The sequence below is a fragment of the Pipistrellus kuhlii genome, unplaced genomic scaffold (genome assembly GCF_014108245.1).
Source record: "Pipistrellus kuhlii isolate mPipKuh1 unplaced genomic scaffold, mPipKuh1.p scaffold_m20_p_10, whole genome shotgun sequence".
NCBI lineage: Eukaryota > Metazoa > Chordata > Mammalia > Chiroptera > Vespertilionidae > Pipistrellus > Pipistrellus kuhlii.
In genome coordinates, this window is record NW_023425405.1 from 17,925,133 (window position 1) to 17,949,722 (window position 24,590).

Here is a 24,590-nt window from a genome sequence, read left to right on the forward strand (position 1 = left end):
CTTTCTCTAATGGTTGTATTGCTCACCAAAGAGGCCATGGTAAATCCAATCACTTCAATGTAGCCATCATCATGACGCTGAGGTTCAAAATCATGGTGATCCCCTGGGTTCCCCCAGGGCATTGTGCCAGCACAATATCTGAAAAGATAAGATTAAGAGCAGAATTAAATTTATTCCATTTCTCTCATGACCATCATTAGGGATGCACTTATAGTTAGATCCAATGTTTATTTCATGGAAGAACACTTTTCTGTTCTTGGTGCACACCTTCCAAAGGAAAACAAAATGGACTCAACCATTATCTTTAAAATACCAATCTGAAAATGAGCATGATCTTACAACAAAAGCATTTCACGATGACCAACGTTCTCCTAATTCATTATTTATCAATACTATCACTCTATGATCCATATATGTCTGCATTTTATGATATGCCATGAATTATCAATGATTGGTTTCAGAATTTGGTCTTGGAGGAAGACAGATGCATGCCAGCCAGTAGAAAAAGGGAAGAGAACTGAAGTGAGTAAGCAATCAATATTATATGCATAACTAAGAGAATAGGTGCCTACAGAGCAATATTGTATACATAATGAAGAGAATAAGCACTCACAACACAAGGGAAAGGTCATCTAAGAAGAAAGAAAGGGTGAAGAAGGGATGAAAAATATATTAGAAAGGGCCGAAACCGGCTTGGCTCAATGGATAGAGCGTCGGCTTGGGGACTGAAAGGTCCCGGGTTCGATTCCGGTCAAGGGCATGTACCTTGGTTGCGGGCATATCCCCAGTAGGGAGTGTGCAAGAGGCAGCTGATAAGATGACTCTTTCTCACCGATGTTTCTAACTCTCTATCTCTCTCTCTTCCTCTCTGTACAAAATCAATAAAATATATTTTAAAAATATATATTAGAAAGGGAAAGGGAAATAAAAATGAAAAAGGAGAGGACTAGGAATCCAGAAGAGAGAAGGGAAAGAAGCAAAATGAAAGAGAGAATGTACAGAAAACAGAAAGAAAAAGAAAGAAAGCTAATGTTTCCTGAGATTCTAGGACTTCTGTTTAAACAACTGAGATGAAAATACTTCTGGAATAGAATTTTAAGTAACTCTACCAAGCATTGCCAAAACAATCAAGGGACTATAATATCGCTTTCTAACCACAGATTTATATACAATTCTTGGTTTAATTAAATCCAGTCAAAACAGCATTTATTTGCAGAGATTCTGTCTGAGTTGTCTGGATGCGAATAACAAAGGGTCACAGATCCATCCCTTCCAACATCTTGGCTTGGGAGCCCAGAATCTAATGTTATGCCACTGAGCTATGTGCTTATTTTGAGAGTAGCTAATCTCAAACACCCCTTTCTCCTGAGGTATATAATAACACCAAAGTGAGTTGACATCCTGGCTAGAAAATCCTACTCCAATTGATCCTATTTTTTCAAAACAATCATCTGGCAATGATTTTGAATGAATTCCATCCTGAAATCAGGCCGAATGGTACCTAACAGCTTTCAGAAAACTGAGGACAGGAATGTATTCAAGTCTATCATTCCTGGGGGGTGAGGGATCAGTAAATTGACAATTAAATTAAATTGAAAGTTCCAATCCAGAGGGATGCCTGGGGTTCTCAAGAATGGATAAGTATAGACCACGAATGCCATATCATGCAAAAAAAAATTTTCCCCCGAAGAAACAAAAAACACTTACCACAGAGAATACTAAACAAACCAAGTAGGAGAACAGAATAATCAGACCTAGAAAATTTTAGTAAGCCACTGAGAAAACTAGTTTTCATTGTTTGTACCTGAAAATATTCTATAATGAAAACAGATAACCTCAAGTCAAATAGAGTTCACATCAAACCAAGGAAACGTATGAACAGAGCTTACCTGGGTATATTTAAAAATACTATACACTGGAACTTCAGTTCCTGAATCTTTGGGGTGAGATCTGTTCCATCACACTGAAACAATCAAAGCAGAAAAACCAAGGGTTTTGAAATAGTTACAAGTCTAAAAAACTGACCAGAGATACTGTGTTGACAACAGTACGTATCATGATCTTCCCATTGACCAATCTCTGCTTAAGTCAATGCCCATTACTTATGACTGAAAATATATTCTGCTCATAGCTTTACTAGACACAGGAACTACCATCATTCTTAACCTTAGATTATTGAAATGCTTAAAAGACTAAAGAAAAAGATGTTCAAGTTGAGGCAGTAGGGACCTTCCCCACAGTCTTCCGACTCAAACAATAGTCATGAATGGGATTTCTTTGGATTGGTTTTTGTGATTAAATTTTATTTTGAAAATGTTAAACACAATACTTTGAAAACTGTTTGGAAGATAAGCTTTTCACAATGTATCCATTATAAATTAGCATTATCTCCACTCATGATTAGCTCTTATAAAATTAAACTCTTATAGCTTTGTTCTTCTGAGATCACCTGCTTTACTAGAGTTTGGACTTGACTCTGGGACTCAAACCTTTGGTGTGGCTTCCCTCATCTTTAGTGCTTTCCTCAAGAGTATCCTCTGACTTTCAAAGAAAAAGCTTTATTCCCCTTTCTCATTTACCCCGGTGACAAAAGTCAAAAGAGGAAAACTAGTCACGGCTATAGACTTCCCAATGTCAAAGGTATGAAGCCTGCTTTTATATTAGCTCTCTTTACACCCTCATCACAAAATTCCCCCAACATCTTCTCCAGAGGAAAGCAGTAAAACATGACAAGCTGTGGGCAAACTTTTAAAGATTTCTTAAGGAGGAGTTGCTAGCGGTCAAGGGGGTGTCTCTCTTTTTCCCAGCTGATCTTAAAATAGTTTAATTTTCCTGAGTATTCACAAAAGTTGTTTCCAGCAAATCTCACAGTCCTAAATAAAGTATTTAAAATGCTATTTAGATAGGAATCATATTCTAGACATTGATTGAAGGTGTTTTTGCAATATTCTCAGATACGAAACAAACACGAAGTCTCCCAATTTATTTAAGGGTTTGAAATGAGTTGATAGATGACTATACTAATAAGGAAAAAAAAATGTAGGCATCTTAAACTATCAACATTGAGTTTTGTAAGCAGCTAAAATTAAAAAAAAAAAAGAATGTGATTCATTAATAGCTTGCAAAGTAGTATTGTTGCATTCAGAAAAAAACACTAATACTTACTGTTATTATTTTTAAAAGAAATATTTTTTTCATTTTCAACTTTTTTTTCTTTTGGGAAGCATGTCACTGATTCTGGGCAATCATCAAATTATATGACGATTGGGCATCTTATGATGTATCATGCTTTACTCAGCTTCCTTACATTTTATTGCATTTAAATTTATGACTCCTTAGAATAGCAGTTTTCAACTTTTTCCTTACTTCATATACAAAGGAAAATATCTACCTGTAAAATATGTCCTGTGGACAAGCTGACATATTGATGTCAACACAATAAGAAGAAAACAGAAGTAGGGCCTTATGCAGGTTTGTGTTACTGTCCTCTGTTTTTCTGGTATAGTATTTATACACACATTTTACATTTATGTAAGAGATCATTATCTACTGCCTCAGAAACACTGACTTTACCCTTGGCAAAGACAAGATGTTCTGTTGTGATATGTACATCTAATTGTATTATACTAGCTAACTTTCCATCCTTCCTATCTCACACTCAAGAGAGCATACAGTGACGTCATTGGAGAAATACCCTCTGCACAATGATCAATGATTGTCACTTTAAAGACATGTGTTGCTATGCCTGTTTTAAATGAAGAAAGTAAACTTTTCTGGAAGGTTCAATGATTCCCCCACAGTCATATACCTCACACAAAGAGAGATCTAAGATTGAATCCCAAATGTTCAGACTTGGTTTCTGTATTTTTCTCCTCATAACAAAGGATATGATCACCCTGGCCGGTGTGCAAGGGGTCAGAGCGTTGGCCCATGCACCAAAGGGTTGCAAGTTTGATTCCCCATCATGGACATGTACCTGGGTTGCGGGTTCACTCCTCTCCCTGGGTCGGGGAGCATGCAGGAGGCAACCAATCAATATGTCTCTCTTAGATGTTTCTCTCTGTGTGTGTCTCTCCCCCTCCCCGCCTTCCACACTCCCTGTAAAACAAGCATGTCAAACTTTCTCAAAACAATAAAACCATGTGAGGATTAAAAAAAAGAGAACAGGTTAGAGAGAGAGCAAAGCACTTTTCTAAAATGCTAAAATGCAAACTTCTCGGACAATCCTGGAATAAAGACATTTGTTTGTTGAACTTCCCTTACTACCTCGAGACCCAGATCAGCATCATTTCTTTATTGAAGATTTCTCTTGACCCCACCATGGTTAGCCTTCATGTCTCCCTGTGGGCCACCACCCCATCACATACATGGTTGAATGACAACACTTATTATATTGTTCTCCATGACTGAACCGTGTGTTTATTTAGGAGTGAACCCAGTCATCTTACTTATTTTCATCCCCAGCAATAAAGACAGTGCCTGGCACATAGTTAAATGCTCATAAACACTGGCTGAATGAATGACACTAAATGATCTCTGTGGTTCTGTGCAGAGCCTTGATTAAGCTAAGTATAAGCTGGTGTTTGGGCTTCATTTTTTGTGGCATCCATATTCATATTCAAATGAGACGAGTCAACACATTCAGTACTTACAACAACTTTAACGTGTTTGGATAGATCTCTAGAGCTTCTCTGTAGGAAATCAGAAAACGCTGCCTATACCACAAGGAAATAAAGAAGAAAAAAAAAACACTTAATTACACTATTATGCCAAATCCCTGCTTCTGTATTATATAGTTTCTAATGATGCTAAATAAGCAAAAAATATAATTTGCTGAATCCAAAATACAGCAGTGTAGTGGCTGTCAAGTTGAAATTTTTTTTTTGTTTTCAAATGTTAACCTATAAGAAAATGTAATATCACAGTAGGAGAGTAAAAAATTAGATAATTCTGAGAGTCAGTTTAAAAACTTATTTTGACCCCCGACTGACTTCTCCATTGACATCCTGAGAATGTCTTGCTTCCTCACTCTGATATTTCCATTCCCTCTACCCCGTGGTATAAATTTAAACCACACTTATTTTTAATATCAATATTTTGGAGGTATTTTTTTTTCTTTCCAGCCATTCACCTCAAGGGATGTCCTTCAGCAGGAGGAGAAAGAAAAAGATGCTGCCCCTTTAATCTCATATATGCTTCCATAAAATACTTCAGTGCTCTGCCAATTTCTCATCCAGACATGATGCATACTGGCCCCTGTGAAAACTGCATTCTTACCCAAGACTCCCCAGACACGTTTCCCATTCTCTAGGTTGCCTCTGAGGTTTGTTTTTCACATTATTCATTAGATATCATCCCCTCAGGACAACATGGAGTCTCAGAGCTCTTCAGTTCAAAGATGATGGCACCAGCTTTCTTTTTGCCAACTAACTTAAGACAGACATCCTCACTTTTCTTCTTAAACCAACATATTAAACATGAACCACACATAGACCTACATGTAAACATCTGAAAGGTATTTTCCATTAGTTTTAGTACAGTTGGCATCTACATGACCAACAGTGAATTAGCATTAAATAATATGTAATAATTTATAAAATAAAATATATACTTACCCCTGCATAGAACATTTTATTTCGAAAACGACTGTTGAATTTCTCTGGATTTGCTTCTGTGAAAGGAAAGGGGTGGTTTTGTTCTGGAGACCTTACTGAAGGTAGTGACTTAGACTAGCATCCCTACTTCCTCCCCTCACAGATCCAAAGGACCCACCGGCTTCAATATCATCTTCCCCTTAGTTACAGACAGAGGTCATCGTTGTCCAGTGCTAGAAAATGTAACCACTAACTGGCAGCATCAGCATCAACCGGGAGATTGTTAAAAATGCAAATTATTAGGATCTACCCCATATCTGCGGAATTAGAATGTCTGGGGCAGGGGTCCTCAAACTTTTTAAAGTGGGGGCCAGATCACGGTCCCTCAGAGAGCTGGAGGGCCGGACTATATGAACTACTAATTCCTACTGTAACACCTCGGCTGTGCTCACTGCCCAAAAAACCTGGCGGGCCGGATCAGACTCCTCTGCGGGCCGCATGTGGCCCGCGGGCCGTAGTTTGAAGACCCCTGGTCTGGGGTGTGCGGTTTAGGACTCTGGTTCAGCAAGCTCTCCAGGTGATTCCCATGCACATTAAAGGCTGAAACACGCTGGGCTCTATTCAGGATAGAGCACTGGCAGGGATACAGGGCTCGGGTGTCAGGGGAGAGAGCAGGAGAGGGAGGGAGGATTATTTGCTTCTACCTCCATAGGTCATGGCTTCCATAAACTATGTATTCTGCTTCCAAATGTAATTAAATATGGGGAATTCAGATAAAAATTAATGGGAGAATTTGCTTTCAGATTTTGCAAAAGCTCCTACCATCTGCATTCTTATTTGTGACAGGCCTTGAAAAATAATTTGATTTAGTGAAAAGAAAAAAAAAATACACACACACACACACACACACACAGATCATTGACTAAATGGACACAGATCATATTTCAGCATAGAATTTGGCTGAAAAAATTGTTTAATTTTGAGCGCTGCTATATGTTATATATGTTGAGGGGAGGAAAAAAGATTAAACAAGAACCTGTGTCAGAAAATTTTTATTATATGAATTCAAGGAATTTATAAAATATCTAAATGGAGTATTATTTTCTTACATTCCTCACTACTGATCTTTTGCCGTCTGCTATTTTATTCAGCATGCTCATTAATCCCTTCTCAGAATTAAGTCTCCTCCAAGTCATTTCTCATCAGACTGGCTGACTAGCTGAAACTCCAAGTCCTAAACCTATTTTTGAATGGCAAATCCCAAAAGTTGTTGTCTAGATGAAGAAAAGTAGCAGAGTTCACTCACTAAGACTGGGTTGAATAAAAGATACAAAATCCCAGGAAATAATCCCGGGCAATTAATTGTTAGATTATTTTCATGATTGTGATAAATATTAAATAAGACATAGAAACTGGGTTGAGTTTGCAAACATAAAAAAATGTGGTATTTTTATAGATTGTTTTTTGATAGTTATATTCATCTATTTACAGTTCCTGTATTTAAACCTCTCCTTAACCATTCATTCTCTTCTACCAAATTAAGTACTATAACCCTAGAAACAAAACAATACAAAAGGTAAAAGGTTAACTTATACAATAGAATACAGTAAACAAAACGAGGTAAACATGATGCTAAGTGCTCTACCTCCTTGATCCCCATTGCTGGCCCCAGAGTTGACCCTTTCTATGGTCTGGACCTTCTTCAGGATAAATCTGGCTGCTGAATGGCATGTTGTTTTTAACCTTCATGATCCAGATTTGGCTGGGTAGCATTTTCAATTGCAATAACTCAGAGGCAAAATGAGAATTTTCATTGCCATGCAATTTATTGTAGGTACGTAGGCCCTCATTTTAAACAAAATGAGATCCAGCTATTGAGCAAGTTATAATGAGAAATGGAAAACGACACCCACAGTCCTGCCAACGAAGTTTTTAGGGAACCTATGTCCAAAGCTATTAAATAAATCATATACCAACTATTAACATTTACTTTTTTAATAATGTATGGTTTGGAAAATACCCACATCTTCAGAGGTTTTCCTGAGTCTTGAAGAACTGAAAATGCTTTTCTTTCCTTAAAAAAAAAGTGTGTGTTTTCTCTAAGAGATTAAAAATGTTCTATAACAGCAGTTGCCAACCTTTCGGACCTCACGGACCACCGGTTGGTGACCACTGTTCTTTAAGACACAAAAAGACTAGAATTAAGAAGTAAACCAGGTTTTTGGTGATTTTACTCACACAGTTGATTAAAACAGTCACCTCAGATCTAATTTAACTTAATAAAAGTTGTTTTATATATAAGTAATTCTAGAAACTAGATAACTATCAAGACACTAACATTTAGAGAGGTGTCAGCATGACACATAAAAGGACACATACAGAATGATTCCATTGATATTAAATGTCCAGAAGAGGCAAAGTTATAGCCACAAAATGCAGATTAATGATTGCCAGCAGGTAGAGGAAGGGAGAAATGGAGAGGTACTGCTCAGTGGAGACAGGGTTTCTTTTGGGGGTGATGAAAATATTCTAGAATTATATAATAGTGATGGCTTCCCAACACTGTGACTATACTAAAAGCCCTGAATTACTAGTATATACTATAAATTTGTTATCATGGTGGATTTTATGTTCTGAGAATGTTTACCTCAATAAAAACTATCAATCTGAATAAAGATGTAAAATAAAGAGGTAGGGGAGTTGGCCTTGGGGGAAGGAAAGGTGTGAGGTATATTCTATTATTCTCTCTGCTCCATCCCATACATTATATTGACTCCGAAACTGAGCCTGCCTGCACAATTTTTACATCTTCCCTATTCCAAGCACAAGTCATACTGAAAAGCAAGGTTGGCTGCAGCTCAGGGAAATGTTTGCTAGTGTAAGAACTGTGCCGCTCCCTACAGAAGCCAGGCCAGACAAGTGCCTGGAAACAACAGCCCCCCACCATTTTGGCTATTAAACGGAAGGGGTGGAGGGGCTGAACATGTCTCTGTGTACATAAAAGAACTGATATGACTTTGAGGAGGACCAAGGAATGTGGACTCCACTATAGCAAGGAAAGGAGGCATTCAGAATTGGCAAAGAGCCACCAAGAAAGCTTAAGATCTCTTGCTCCTTAAGGAAGTTGTGTCTGTGAATTGGCATGAAGTCAACCATGAAAGGCCACTCTCAAGAAAGGCAATGATCCTCCAACTACCCGAAGACCCCAATAGTGGAAGTGCCCATGTTTTATGGCTGCAGCTCTTAGATTTTGTCCTCCTCTTCCACAAGAGGGTGTGAGATAGGGGGATCCAAGCACACTGTGTTTTTCTATGCCATTGACCTATGTGATTGGATACCAATATTAATTGTATTCATTTTCTGCACATTTGATAACTTAAAATGTTCACTGATTTTCTTATAACTCTCTAGGTTCTCTCCTGGGTCCTCTGCTTAGGCTCTTACCAAGCCAAAATCAAGGTGTCAGCCTACAAAATCAAGGTGAGCGGCTCTGGGAAGGATTCACTTCCAAGCTCATTCATGTTATGGACACCATATACTTCCTTGCAGCTGCAGTAACAAAATTCTTTTTCCTCACTGGCTGTTGGCTAGAGTGTATCCTCAACCTCCAGAGGCCTCTTGCATTCAAAGCCAGGAAGGATACATCAAGTCCCCTCACACTTTGAATCTATCTGACTTCTCCTTTTGCCACATCACTCTGACTTCCCATTCCACCTTCCACCTTTGCATTTAAAGGCTTATGCTATTGCATTGGTCCCACTAAAATAATCCAGAACTATCTTTCTATCTTAAGATCAGCTGATTATTAATCTTCATCACATCTACAAGGTCTTTTAGGCAAATAAAATAAAACCACCAACAAGCAGGACCCAATGACAAAAGTCATGGGGGTCAAAATACTTATCATCATGCACCCTATGGCTCCCTTGATCCACATCCTTCATGTATAAAAAATACAGTCACTCTCTTCAAGGTCTCCAAAGGTTTCGTTCCATTATATTATCAACTCAAAATCCAAAAATCTCATCTAAGTCTCATTAGCTCCAACTTCACAAATTCCATCATCTAAATCATCAAGATGATTTGGCTCTGGATGTAATTCATTTATAATGATGATGAGGCTCTGGGTACACTCCATTCCATTGATTTAACACATTAATTTCATCCTTATGCACAACACAATTAAATGTGTGCCATCAGAATGGGATCCTAAACTTTATTTTGCCTGTAATTGGTCCTGCATATTAGGGAAATTTTCATAAACATAATTTCAACACTATATTTATACACTTGATCTTAGCCAAAAGGCCGAGAAGCGATCAACACTATATTTATAAAAGTCAATAAGCATTTTGAACTCTATATAACACACATATTTTATATTCTCTTCATTGAATACTTATCCAATCTTAAGACTTTAGCTAGAGATACATAAATGACTCCAAAATTTATGCCTACAATTACATTGGCATCTTCAATTTAAATTGTATATTTTTTAAAAAATCTTTTGCGTTTTTTGGCATTATTTCCCATTCAGGGCATATATTTTCTTAACAACATTATCTTCATTTTCTAACACCATCACAAAAATCTTTCATTATGTAATAACTGGCCATCTAACCCCTCTGTACTTTTTCTTTCCTGTCTGAAATGCCCTCACCTATTTATTTCTTGTCAACATTACACTCCTCCTTTCTCTTCCTTTATCTGGAAATTTTCCTCAGGCACCTTTCCTCTGACAACAATCCCACTGAACTCCGATGTTATTTACTGCCCGTACAACTAACTGTGCCCTTACTAAACTATTATATGTCTTTCCGATGTTACCTTTTGTATGTGGAACTCTCTCTCCAATTAAAATTCCATTCCTGTAGCAAACACTTATTGAGACAGTCACTGCACTAGGAACTGGGACCACTATGCTATACACCTGAAACTAATAAAAAATACTATTGAGTATAAACTGTAATTGAAAAAAAGAGAAGAAAATGGGTTAAATTATTTTGCTAGAATATGTAATACTGATTTATTTGTTATAGGGAATACATGCATACATGTAATCAATTCATAACTATGTGTTCTGATGGAAACATACTGTAATTCAAATAAATTAAGCAAAAGATGATTTAAGAGCTTATTATATTTAAAAGTAAACTATATTCTTTCATAAAGGAAGGAAGGAAGGAAGGAAGGAAGGAAGGAAGGAAGGAAGGAAGGAAGGAAGGAAGGAAGGAAGGGACGGACGGAGAGAGGGAGGGAGGGACGGAGAGAGGGAGGGAGGGAGGGAGGGAGGGAGGGAGGGAGGGAGGGAGGGAGGGAGGGGACATTGTCTTATGCCCTCGTGGAGTTTGGAGTGGAGGAGACAGGTCTGAAAACGAAAACTAAAATGTCATTTTGTATATGCTATAAAAAATATGTCTGTATGAGATGAAGTGGTGGTTATACATAAAGGAAATGATCAGAAATTGTTCCAGAAGCAGGTAAACTTGAATCTTGAATGATGAGTAGGTATCACGCAGAGATTCAGGATGGAAAAGAAGGTTACATACAGAGAATCTCGCACAATGAGAGTTCCTCAAGGGCAAACTATACTTAAGCCTTCAAGTCTAGACAAAAGCCAGAAAGTGAGTCCTTTGCAGTGATGGTAACAATGAAATTTAGCAAGCCATTGCAAACAAGACATTTTAAAAAGAAATCTGTCAATTTTCTCCATGAATCATGAAACATTCAAAATCCTTTGAAATATGCAGATCTGCATGTCTCTATATATTCGGTGGAAATAGTAACTCTTAAATCAAATTTAAATACTGCCTCTTCTAGAGTCATAATTGTATGTCCTTGACCTTGTAGCATAAGGCTTGACTCCTCTGAATAATAATTTCAATGAAGCAGAAAAATTTAAGCATCCAATCTCAGACTGAAAGTTTGATGTGTTTAATATCTTTCACGTCCAAAGCAAATGACAATCTAGTTCATACAGCTGGCAAGGTGAGACCTGACTTTGCTACCTGATACCCATAATCATTGTTAACATCACTATACATTATATATCAAAATATTTCAATGTATGTCCTCAAGCACTGTCATAATGCAATAATCATAGAAGTACTGAATAAGACTCCCACTGAAAATTTAATTACCAATTCTACTAAATCTCCAAATTCTGTTCAAATGAATAAACTTTCTGATACCCAAGCAGAAATAATTCAACCATGAACAGTGGTTGAGAAGAATAAGAAAGCATCTGTTTTCCAATCAAATGAAGCATACCATCTTCCTGATCAAATATATAACCTCAAATTACTCAAATGTTCCACTCTTTCTGTAAAGTAAATCGAAGTGTTAAAACTATATTAATTCCTTGTTTGATTTCCTACTGATAATTCTAAATGCATTTATTTCTACAATAATTCCACTAATAAACTTTCTCAAATGTCATGAAACATTCACTCAAATGTCACTTTATTTGTCCCTTCTAAAAGAAATATAATATGGGTAGCAATGCTATAATCTGTATTTATCCCGTATTGATTTGAAGGACTATTTAACAACTATGCCACAAAATTGTCTGTCTTTACGTTTTTTTAAACTTTTACCTTAGTGAGATTTGTATCTATTTCCTATTTCATGTAGGCTGGTTGGCATGACTCCCAACTTAAAGTACTATATTATTTTTTACTGATACCTAATAGGTAATTCTATCCAAGCTCATTTTTACAATGGTTCTCATGAGGTTTTCAGTCACATTCCAAGTATTTTATACAAACAACTTTTATCATGAAGTTTCAAACTGTGAGTGGTTGTGTTTGAGAACAGTTGAAGTCTTAACTAGGAGGGGGATTTTTTGGCTTGAGAAAAGCCACTCATTACCAAGAAAAATAAGTGAATTCACCCTTACTGAAAATGTGGCCTCAAAATCTTTTTCCTGGCAGCCAAGTTTGAGATGTCTGGACTATCCCGGAAATTACATGGGGAAAATCCATACCAACAAAAAACAATTTCAAAAGAAGAATATGAATGTGACCAATTATACTGTTTATAGTAAATGATTCCATTTAATGCAAAAAAATGAATAGATTAACAGATACTAAGAAGCTCACATCCCTGGTCTGAGCATATCAACCAAATTTGGTTGCAATATTTTGTAGACATTTATTTTGTACCAGTTGTGTATCATCTTCATGAATATTGTTGCTATTACTCTTAGGTGACATTAATTCTCCCTTATCAGCTTGCAGAGGCTGGTTTTTCTCCAGGGCTCTGGCTTACCTGCAGGGCAAATGTTTCATATCGCATGAAAGCACTTAAACTAAGCCTCAGAAATAAACTACTCAAAAATTTATGCTTGATATCTTTTAACCAATACTCACATTTAAACCTATGTATCTGTATATATACACCACCATTTGCATATTCCTCTCTAAAATGAAATAGTCCCATAGCTCAAAATAAAATTAAAAGTCACTTCCCTGCAAGAATTCTCTTCTAAGCTTGGTCCTTCTACCTTGATGCCTCCTCTCACTCTGAAGCCCAGAAGTATCATCAAGAGAACTTCCAGATTAATTAGACCAAATACTAGGTTCCCTTGAATGAGCTCATTGTTGGGCACTTACTCACTTAGGCCTCGTTTCATTCCAGAATGTCTATTTTGGAAGATTCATGCAATAATGAATTGTATTACTTTATAAGTATTGCTAAGAAATTAAGAATTTTATTAGAAAGCCCAGATTCAGGGTCTCCTAAAGAATATGAGGAGGAAAATATGGGGTAAGAAATGATTAAAAGGGATCTCCATTTAGTTCCCCAAATTAACTCTCCTCAAATGTAGAAAGGGCAACCAGTTATAAATGTTGGCCCCAGTGTAGGACCCTCTCACTATCTCATGTCTAAGAACTGTCTATTGTAAGGAGATGGGAGGGTTGTGATGTTTCTGATTTGAGTATTTGCTATCTGTGGTTCTGTCATCAACCAACCTTTCTAGCTGTGATTTTCTGGCTAATCAGAGAGAATGACCAAACTACTGCCCCTCTTTAATCAGTATTGCTTTTATTTGGCAAAGCATTTGATCCCTGAAGCCTCATGAATCCAGGAAGAAAAAGTTTACCATAGTCGCTGAATTCATGAAGAAAATTAGATTTTCTAACAGCCTTCATCCTATTGTGCACTATTGACCTTTAGTGCATAAGATTGTGATCAGAAATTCCCCTACATTATTACTGGAACAGAAACATTTAAACTCTAGCTTTTGGTTCCCTGTTTTTCAAATTCTGTGAGTTAAAACCCACGAATGCTCTTGCAGAATCTGAATGGAGGAAAAAAGGTAAAAAATAATCCCTCATTTGTGACTTTTATCTTACATACTACTATTACCTTACAGCTTAGCAGTATTCTGGTTATATATTAACATATTGGCAATGGACTAGGTAAAGTTATAGTTATGGATACAGGCATAGACAGAGATGGGTACTATAGTTATGTTAATAAGAAGAGAGCTTAATAGAAAGCGAGAGAGAGATTAAAGCTTCAAAGCATAAGCAAAACTCCTCCACTTTCTCAGTTCTGAAGACATAAGGAAGTTCTGATGAAATGTTTAACCACATCATTATTTCATCTTATTTCTCTTTCAAAAATTATTTTTCTCCCCCAACCCTTGACTCCATCTCTACTCAGATTACCGCTCTGCCTTACTCACTCCCCTCCCTCATCCAGTGAGGACTTGTAGCACCTTCTAAACCCAATCCAATCATCATCATACCCACATCCTTTCCTTTCAACCCAAACTATCTATAGGTCCCCACTGTCCTAAGACACCTGATGTGTCCTTTGCACCCATAGGCAGGACTTCTTTGTTTTGCTACCAGGTTTCAAAGGCTCTGGGTTATTAATTGTTGCACTATAACAACTGGTGGCTTGAGAAGCTGTGAATATCCCAATGACTTTAGTGAAAGAAACTGTATTATTTCTCAGTAGTTCACTAACATCAACATTTCTAGTCAAATTTAGAGTGGCAGTCCCAAGCATACCTCTGGTCTCATCTCTGACCATCTTTGAAACACCAACCAACATGGCCTCAGGGTCCTACTTGTATTAAGTTCCTATCTTGTCTAGCTCCCAGATTCATCAGGGAGGTCACAATAACAACAAAAAGAAAAAACATGGAAGCACACTGTCAACACATATGTGATATGCAAACAAAAGGGAACATGCAAAACACCTGCTAGAAACTTCCTCCCAGGGAGATGGAAATGGAATGCTGTCCTCACCTCGGGATTCATGGAACTCCAATGTGACGTGGGCATCAAATCCAAGGCTGAAGTAATTATTGAAAACGTTCAGAGGAAGCTGCAACGATGAACAAGGTAGAGGTGAAGTCGTGTACAACCAAGCAGAAAGAAAAATAAAGTTCAAGCTGGACACCAGTCTCTGGGGCTATCTCTGGACTAGAGATCAGTCACAACTCCAGGTCGAGGTGTTTACATGGAAAGAACGGGGATGTTTAAATTAATTCATTAGTCAAAGCTCAAGTCAGATAATACTCACAATTACTTTAAATAGTGTAGGAAACAAGGGATACAAATACAAATTAATAAATGAGAACCATTCCTGAGGATGTTGTAATAAGAGACTCTTATCATGTGGAAGGGTGTATATTTGTAATAGTTATGAACAATGATTCACTGTTCAAACTTAGAAAGTAAATTGTAAGGATCATGTCCATACCTACTTAACCTGTGGCTACACCTTTTTCAAGAATTATGTTCAGTATGTTAATATTGCATTTTAAAATGAATAATGTTTAATTTGTTTGCCTTTCGCCTATTTAAAAAATATATTTTTGACAAGAGTCATATAAGCAGTAAAGCAATTGGAGACATTCTTCTATTCTCCATCTAGAGGGGGGAAAAGAAAAACAGATATGCACATATACATTTATTGATCAGTATTCTTCAGAATCCTAGTTAGTCTACCAAATCTTGTATGTTTTATATTAAATATATTGGGATAACACTGGTTAATAACATTAGGTAAATTTCAGATTACACTCGATTGTGTGCTCACCACCCAAAGTCCAGTCTTCTTCCATCAACATATAGTTGACCCCTTGCCCCTCTTCAAACCTTGTATCTTTAATATGACAGTGAAATATGTGAGCAAAGACATATAGATGCACACCCAACCTTAGCTTTCCTTCCCAGAATCCTCTGGGTCACTGGCTGTTACTGCTGCAAGCTGAGTAAAACATGGAACACACAAACTAAAATCATGAATTAAAACTGCAAAATTAATGTGGTTTTTAGGCTGCAGTTAATATTATAACAATTAGGAAAACATTGGAAAATGTTAGAGTGGTTCTTTCACTTTACCTTCTATAGCTCAGAGTGGAAGATAAACATTACAGTAAAGAGATAGGTAATTTTACCTCAGTTTAGATAATGTTTCCAGATAATGATCAGGTTTATCCTCCAGAGAGAAATGCACTAGAAATACATGATTAACCCTCAAAATTCCAAAAGTAAGTTTATTACAGTGTTTCATATGACCCTTGATTTTTCTATTTGATGAGAGTGAGAACTTTGTCCCAATAAGAGAAAAATGAAATGAACTTCAAGCCAAGAATAGAAAATGAAATGAGAACGAGAGTGATATATTACTACAGAAAGAAAGAAAATGGGTTGCCTGGGTCTCTAATGTAAATAAAAAATGAACCCCTCATAGAAGACCCTGAGCCAGACTTTATAATGATTCAGAGTTCAAGTCAACGCTTAGAAATGGTTATAACTAACTGGAGAACAGGGAGAGAAACTAAACACACAGAGCAATGCCAAAATCATGTCTCATTTTCCTGGCTTCATATTTGAGAATGTCCAGTTCCTGTACTTAAACAAAATACCATCCTTATAATGACAGCAAGGGTTGGTGATCCTGCCAAGAACACAGATATGTTCGTCTCTACCATTTATGTTTTCTTGGCTACAAGTCTAACCCATGTCTTAACATTCACTGATAACTCAGGGGAACATCTGGCCACCATCCGATAAATAATATCCCAATTTAGTCTGTTATTAAATTCTTATTCTTATTTTCCAGGAAAAAATTACCCCAATTTCCTACATGTCTCTTCAAAAATCAATTTTCATAGGCTTTTAATTATCTGGATTAATGTTTTCTGGCTGCACCAAGAAGTCTTTCCATTACTTGAGCTGTAGGGAAGAGATTTAAATACAGACTTCTATTGAGGGCCTAACCATTCTAATTTTAGTGGGGAGAGGACCTTAACATTTCCATATGGTACATTTCTTTTACTTTGGCTCTTTTCTACCCAATTTCTGTATTTTAATACTATAGAAAGACATATCATATTCCAAGACAATAAATGCTATTTAAAGAACATTGTGACATGATGAACTCAATATCAACTGAGCAATAGTAATATCTACCAAAAACCTTATGATTTTTAAATCATGGTTTAGGTGAATGGAAAGAAAAAATGAAGACCAAGGCAAAACATGTTTCAATGAATAAGTGGATGTTGGTTTGGTCTAAAATGCTATCTGGTTCAATCTATTTTTAGGCTGAAACTTCCATGAAATCTTGGTCTCAATCAATGGCATAATCCAATATAGCAGTAATGCTGGTTAAAGTACAGATATCTTGGCCTTAACCCTGCATTTAGATAATGAAATTCTCTGGGATTGGACTATCCCGGAAAGTGTATCTGTATTTTAAGCTGTATTTCTAACAAGCACACCTGGAGAATCTATGCATACAAAAGTTTGAAAACACTATCATAAAAAAGAAGTAGGAAGTAATAAGGAGAAAGGGGCTACTTGGTGACCTACCAAATTTATCTGAAATTGAGGCCAGAATTTAGAACCAAATCTTCTACTGAAGCTCCACACTAGGGTATTTACAACTGTGCCCCTTGGTTTGTCTTGGAGTGCGATAAAAAGCTCAATCACTGGAGGAAAAGCACTAAATCAAAACATTTATATAAGCATCTTCAAGTCCCATGTAAGTAATGAAATTGGCGTAGTTAATACTTCCTAAACATTAGGAACGTTTGATATCAAGCCAGAAATCTCAGAAGACTACCTTTGTTTTGAAAGATCATATTCCTAATGCTTCAGAACATATATTTCATCTTCTCTTAGGTTAAGAGTTTGCAATGAACTTGAGAGATTAGAACATGGATACATGTGTTCCTGGTGTGGAAGATGAGGACAGAGAACAGCTTCCTGAGCCCTGGGAGCGGGTAGAAACCTAGGTCTTTAGAATCCCATGGAGTAGAATCATTGGGTGATGTTGGATGCATAGCCCTGTAGCCATAAACTCTAACACTATCCTTTTATCTCATAGGAAGAAATCAGCACATGAATCTCCAGCCACAAATATATTTCCCATGACAGATGCTCAGGGTTTCTTTCTGCTGAAGAAAAAAACAAACACAAAACTCTCTAACCTTACACACGCCATCTTCAAGCTCTTCTGGAGGCAAGTCTGGGTTTCTTTCCACATGGAGGTTCCAGCGATCTAGCTGTACAATTGTCCCATCTTCTACTTGACAGAGGATTTTGGAAACAGGTTCATCAGTGTAGCCCTGAGGAACCAACGAACACATCCATTGCAGTAATGAACGGTATAGCCAAAGGTATTTCATGCATGAAAGAGCCCTCTGCCACAGTGCTCTGTTTGTTTTGCAATTAGCAAGGCTGGGAGAGTAAACTCTTTTTTCCAGGTACTTAGAACTTAATACAATAGTCACAGGTAATGTGCACAGAAATGCTAATTCTAGCTGGTTTGAGCTAAGGAATAATGTTTGCTTACACTGAGAACCAATAGTCGCTGGTAGGTTCAGGGGCTATGCTGGATGGCTGCTTTCATCAGAGTAAAGTAGGAACCCCTCCACCTCCGCCCCCAGCCAAGGCCTCATACTAAAGGGATTTGTGAAATGCACAGAAGAGTGTGTTTGGGGGTGGGAGGAGAGGGGAAAAAAGCAAAGCAGCCTCTGATAGACAATTTCTTCTATTAACATCCCATTTTACTCACCTCTCCCTAACCCTATAGGAGGACACCATCCCTCCCATGACCACAGGCAAGTCTGACAGAGGAATAGCCCTGTTTGGGAACTCTTCCTCCTCGAGCATACATTACTGACAGGATGATCGTTAAGGACTGCCAAGTCACTGATTGGATAAGAGGAGTTAACATTGATAATATACTAGTTGCTTCATGTAAATACAGGGCAGGGCAAAAGTAGGTTTACAGTTACTCATATAACAAAGAATAATATAAGAATAAACTCTGTTTTGAATACTTGTAACTATAATCTTATTTTTGCCCTTTCCTGTAGGGAAAAAAAAGACCTATGGGACATTAATTCATTCACCCAAAGTCAAATTAGTATCTGAAGGTAATTATCTCCTACATGAGGTTAATTCACCCAAAAGCCAGATCCTTATCTTCTAGTATCTGAAGATGATTTTCATGGAACCCAGCCTGGCAACGCTCTCTATGAGCAGATAAAAAGCTGGTAGGCTGCATATGTTAGCATATTGGGCCTTCTTACTTCGTACTATGTAAAAAACAACCAGTAATGAAATGGCTGGTTGGTGACTGGGAAACTGCTTCCACTGAGCTTGTCTGAAATTGGCTCCAAGGAGCAAAAGACAGTCTGTTACCTGTAGAGCCAAACCCATGATGACACTGACCAGAGAAAACAAATATTAAAAAAAAAAAAAAAAAAAAAAAAAGCCGTAACTTTCTCAAAGTTATAAATCTGAGTCAGAGCTGCTATCCTGGCCAAGGCTGAGGGTCAGGATCAATTCAAGTCTGTGGTTGTTTTACATGAAGACTTGAGGATAACCCACCCACTGTCTTAGTGCTTAGCTCAAAAAGCCCCAGGTCTGTGCACTAACCCCCTTTTTTAATCCTAAATGTTCCCTTCTTCTCTAGCTGCTTATACATTACTGGATAAAATCATGGCTCATGGGTGCTTTGGTTCTCAATCCTAACTTATTCCCCTTCCATTAGAACACCTGTGGTTTGGGAAAGCCTGCTGCTGGATGCCATGGGCAGCCTCTGAGAGAGTTCTTACCCCTCCCCAGTTGAGAGTCCGAGCCAGGTCGTTCCCAGTCCCCAGAGGAAGGACTCCAACCGGAGGCTGAGGGCTCAGCTGCAGTTCATCCAGAATAGAAAGGATCCAGCCCACCTACGGACACATTGGGGGCCAGAAGAGGGATAAGAAAGACAGGTAAGTTACAAGGAAGACCACCTGAGGGGAGGCGGCTTTAAAGAGCAAAATCAAATGGTTTTATTTTTCTTTAAAACATATTTTTGTATGTTTTTAAAAAATATATTTTTGTTGATTTCAGAGAGGAAGGGAGAGGGAGAAAGATAGAAACATCAACCATGAGAGAGAATCATTGATTGGCTGCCTCCTGCACGCCCTCTACTGGGGATGGAGCCTGCAACCCGGCATTTGCCCTTGCTGCAATCAAACCTGGGTCCCTTCAGTTCTCAGGCCGACTAGTCACTGAGCCAAACCAGCTAGGGCTAAAACATATGTTTTAATCCAGCAGCCAGGGAACAGAAAGACTACTTTTATCTCAAGCAGATTCAAAGTGGCAAGTCTCTTATAGGGAAAAGGACCATTTTGTACATGCTCTGTCATAGAAGCAAAACTACACCCATTTGTCTGTATGTTTAACTAGAGGTCTACTTTAAAATTTAGAAGAGTTTAAAATTTAGGGAGGTATATAGCACATGCCACTGGAGGGAATACAGGACTTAGAGCCAGATTGAATTCTGGCTCATATCCGCCCTGTCATCTTTATTAAGTTATCTGACATTACTGAGACACATTTACCAGATTTCAAGATGGAGTTAATAATACCTACTTCACAAGATTGTTTATAGAGAGAAATATATATAAAGCCCTTAACATGGTGCATGGCCCATGTAAGCACCAATTAAATGGTTAATCTCCATAGTACCATCTTAGAAATTATTGTTTTTCTAAATATCCTTGTATCCCCCTAAATGAAACACTATGGAAACATAATTAGGGCTGGACCTAGTATTTATTATAAGTTTAGGCAGAAAATAGATACTTATGTACAAGAATTATATTCCTGTTTAATCTTTTTCTCAGATTTAGTCTTATTATAACTATTTAGGAAAATTACCCTAAACTTGAAAAGAGCAAAAGCAAAATTGAATGTCCTCAAATGTCATACTACAGTAGTATTTAACAGGCCTGTCTAAGAACTATGTAAGTACAGGTTAACTTGAAGATTTCTGTCCTACAGAGAGACAAATGTTGAAAAGATTTCATAAACCAACTTTGACTCAAATTTAGAAAATTATTTTGGTATAAGCAACATAATCCATTTCTTCTGTTTCTCAAAAACAAAAAACAAAACAGCTTTATCATCTTGTTGGTGCCATCGCCATCGTTAAAGCACTAAATACCTTCTTAAGTTAAATTTATTTGGGTGATCTACAAAATATGTAGGTTTCAATGAACAATTCTATAATACATAATCTGTCTATTGCGTTATAAATACATTTTTGACATGTGTTCATTCTATATTTGTATGGGTCATGTTTTTTTAATATTTTTTGAAAATTGTACTTTAACAGTACATTTGTTGCACACTGCTACAGATAAAATGTAGAACTAAGCAACTGAAATGAAAAGATAAATGAGCTGGGCTAAGATAGATTAGGTAGCAGGCCTGCTCTCAAAGAGCTCATGATGAACAAAAACAGTGAGCTTTCCAGGAGCCAGTCCCTGAGCAAAGTTTTCCAATGACCTGTCTCATTAAACTTCCAAAGGAGTCTATGAAATAGATGTCATTTTCATCTCCACTTTGTAGATAAGGAAACTGAGACTTGGAAAGTCCAAGTCCTTCTTCATACCACATCATTTACGTGGTAGCTGGCATCCAAAATTAGGCTTGCCAAATGCCCAAGACCAACTGCTTAGCCTTTTTGGTTCAGGGAATCTTGAAATAAAGAACTAAACCTGGTTCTGGATATGTCCTGACTGTCCTGTAGAAACTCAGAAGTTGCTTATTCAAATTCAGTTAATTTGCAGATTTATTAAGGTGCCGAAAGGTCATATAATTGGCTGGAGAGTAAATAATGAGAAGTGGCAGTCGGAGTCATATCAGGTCTCCTGACTTCCATCTAAAACCCCTTCTCCTCTGCAATGATTACTTCACAGGATGTAAAACATGCCTGTCCATCAGGAAGTCTAAAGTTGTGTTAACCTTTCAGAAAGGCATACCCAGTTTGGGGAACTAGAAATTCAGATCCACACAAGTGTGCAAAGTCCCTCCATTCCTCTAAGAGAGGCAATTTGCTCCTAGACAACTCCTTAGGTCCCCACCCAGCCTTCTATATTCCACAGGCAATACGAACAAAGCTGGCTGTTTAATATTGAAGTAAAAGGGGAGGAAAATGCCAGGTGCTAAAATATGACTGGGGACTGCTACATATTGTCCTTGTGCAGCTAAAAGCACAAATAAAACCCAGTAAAAGGAGGAATCTCCAATTAACTACAGCAAGGGGGTTTAAAGGGCATTAAAAGGGACGTGAAACTCAGAAATCCCAATAATCAGGGATCGCTGTGAATGCGGACCCAACAGTCCTGGGTAGAAGCAGACTTTCAGAAGAAATACAAGGGAGTTTAGTGGGAATCTAATCCAGCATCCCTTTCAGAGAAGGGGGAAAAAGGCAGGCTCTTGAAACTTCTCTGAGAGGTGATCACTTGATCTATGCTTTGTACTCACAAGTTAGTCAGTGTCTTTGGGGTAGATTTAAAAACTTTTTTCTTACATTTAGTTGAAATCTGTCTCTCCTTTCTTAGTCAAGAGCATGCTATGACTTCACACTTTCAATATCCCATTTCACTCTAGACACTACAATGAAAAAACAAAACAAAACAAAACAAAACAAACAAACAAACAAAAACTCTTCCTGGCCCAGAAACAAAGAAAATGCAAAGGTGCAAGCAGAGGAAGCCAGGAGTTTGGCTTCTGTCTGACGATGAGGAATAAAGGTGCGCCCCCTGCTGGCGGAGCCCGTGTAGAAACCAGGCTCTTGGAAATATAATAAGACATTGGGACAAGAATGTGAAGAACCAAGACCTGAGGCCATTGCCCATAGAAAGCTGGGGCTGGAGGGATAAAGTCTGTGTAATAGTGAGCCCAACTTCCCACCAGCTCACTGACACCCGAAACACCCTGACATGTCCTCAGGATGGGAGCCTTGGGCACCCACAGAAAAGTAGTCCCAGAGTCCTGACACCATTCACACTCCTAGATATAGGAAGTGATGCAGAGAACGGGAAGAATCTGCAAATGAGCCTGCAAAGAAAAATCCCAAATGACGGGAAGAATACTAATACTTTGATGAGAAAGTTAGGGGATGCATTCACAGGGCATTAAATACAAATAATTTTCAAATGACTTTGGAATACGTGTCCAGTAACTTCCATGCAACAGAAAGGTGCTATAAGATCTCAGGGCTCAGAGATGTCTATTGGAGGCTCTCCCCAGTAACCAGAAACCTGCTCACGAGAGGTCCAGACCAAAGGTTCGTGGGCAGGAGCTGTGTTTGCTGGGCCTTCACATGTCCCCAAGTCATCTCCACCAGCGTTTCTAGCACCCCTTCAATTCAACAATTTAGTTAATTGCAATACAAAGCACTTGGCATGTTTTCCACCACAACTGATGGAAGTTATCCAGACTGAGTGAAATCATGTTCCAGTTTGCAGAGTTTTTTCCTTCCTTTGTGTCAGGAAAAGTGAGACGGAATGATCTAGAATAGCAGCTACACCTAAGGGCTTTGTCCCTGAGCAGCCCCGCGGGCTACCGCAGCAGCAGCTGGCCTGTGCTGCACCTGCTGCCCATGCTCAGAGTTAGCTGTCACTGGGTGCTCCCCAACTGCACTTGGAGTTTTCATTCTGCAATATGCTGGCACCAGAAGTGGCACAAGGGTGGAGAGGACAGTGAATTGAAGTCTTTGCATGTGACACATAGCACATTTTCTTATATCACAGGCAGGCCGAAAAATCAACATTTCTCAATGCATACTGAGAAATCAGAGAAGACAGCCCACATTTCCAAATTCTGAAAGATCATCGAAACAGTATTTAACAACTGGATGTCCCTTACTAAGGTGTACACTATGATTCTTCCCTTTGATGTATAAGTTTATATTTGCACTGAAGAGTTTAAAAGTCACCATGTGTAAAGGAAATGGTTAAAATCAGCCCTGAAGAAATCAAGATCAGGGTTGAGGTATGAGCTCTTTGAAACAGAAAACTCATTTGTTTACAATGACTACTACTGAGGTTACCATGTGCTTCCTTTTGAGAGAGGATGGGCTACATCCATTACATATGCATGAGGCTGAGGCTGGGGGAGCAGAGGGGCTTGGCATGATTTGCTAGCCTCTGTTCATTGAAGGAAAATGCTATACTTTCTTCCCTGCTGGAAATGTAAGTCGGGGCAGGGGGATGCCTGCTGTTTACAATGTATCCTTATATCTAGAGAAGCCAACTGAACAAGAAATTAGCATGAAATGGGTGGCTAAAGTCAATTTGATTCCAGGCTTTGGAAAGACAGGAACATAGCTACAGATGGACCTGCTGACCCGGCTCAGCTCACCAAGGTCAGAGCCAGGACCATGTCTCACTAAGGAGCCAGCAGAAGAGGGGGCATGCACCTCAGCATCTAGGTTCAATATTTAAGCCGGTGACAGCCAAGGAGAGCTGGATGCGTGGCAATGGCCCACGAAAGGAGAGAACACAAATTTACCACATGGCCACAGAAATAATACTATTTCTAGTTTATAAACATGAAAGCTGGAGGTCATTCTTAAGTTAGCTGAGATTTCGCTCAGTTTAGAGATAGAAGATGGGACCAGCGCTCTTGCTAATCTCAGCTATATGACAACATCAGGTACAAAGAGGCAAAGCAGCAGCCT

General features: G+C 38.2%; 1 protein-coding gene across 2 annotated transcripts in view; it reads right to left on the minus strand.

Annotated features, from left to right (window-relative positions):
• DGKI (diacylglycerol kinase iota) overlaps positions 1–24,590 on the minus strand; it is a 375,198-nt gene that overhangs the window by 141,312 nt on the left and 209,296 nt on the right. For both annotated transcript variants that reach the window (XM_036428029.2, XM_036428022.2), the window contains exons 13-19: positions 19,690–19,803; positions 18,055–18,192; positions 14,858–14,936; positions 5,616–5,671; positions 4,653–4,715; positions 1,890–1,963; positions 27–138 (exon numbers count right to left, since the gene is read on the minus strand). In XM_036428029.2, coding sequence (XP_036283922.1) covers positions 27–138; positions 1,890–1,963; positions 4,653–4,715; positions 5,616–5,671; positions 14,858–14,936; positions 18,055–18,192; positions 19,690–19,803 — 636 coding nt within the window. The remainder of the gene's footprint in view (positions 1–26; positions 139–1,889; positions 1,964–4,652; positions 4,716–5,615; positions 5,672–14,857; positions 14,937–18,054; positions 18,193–19,689; positions 19,804–24,590) is intronic.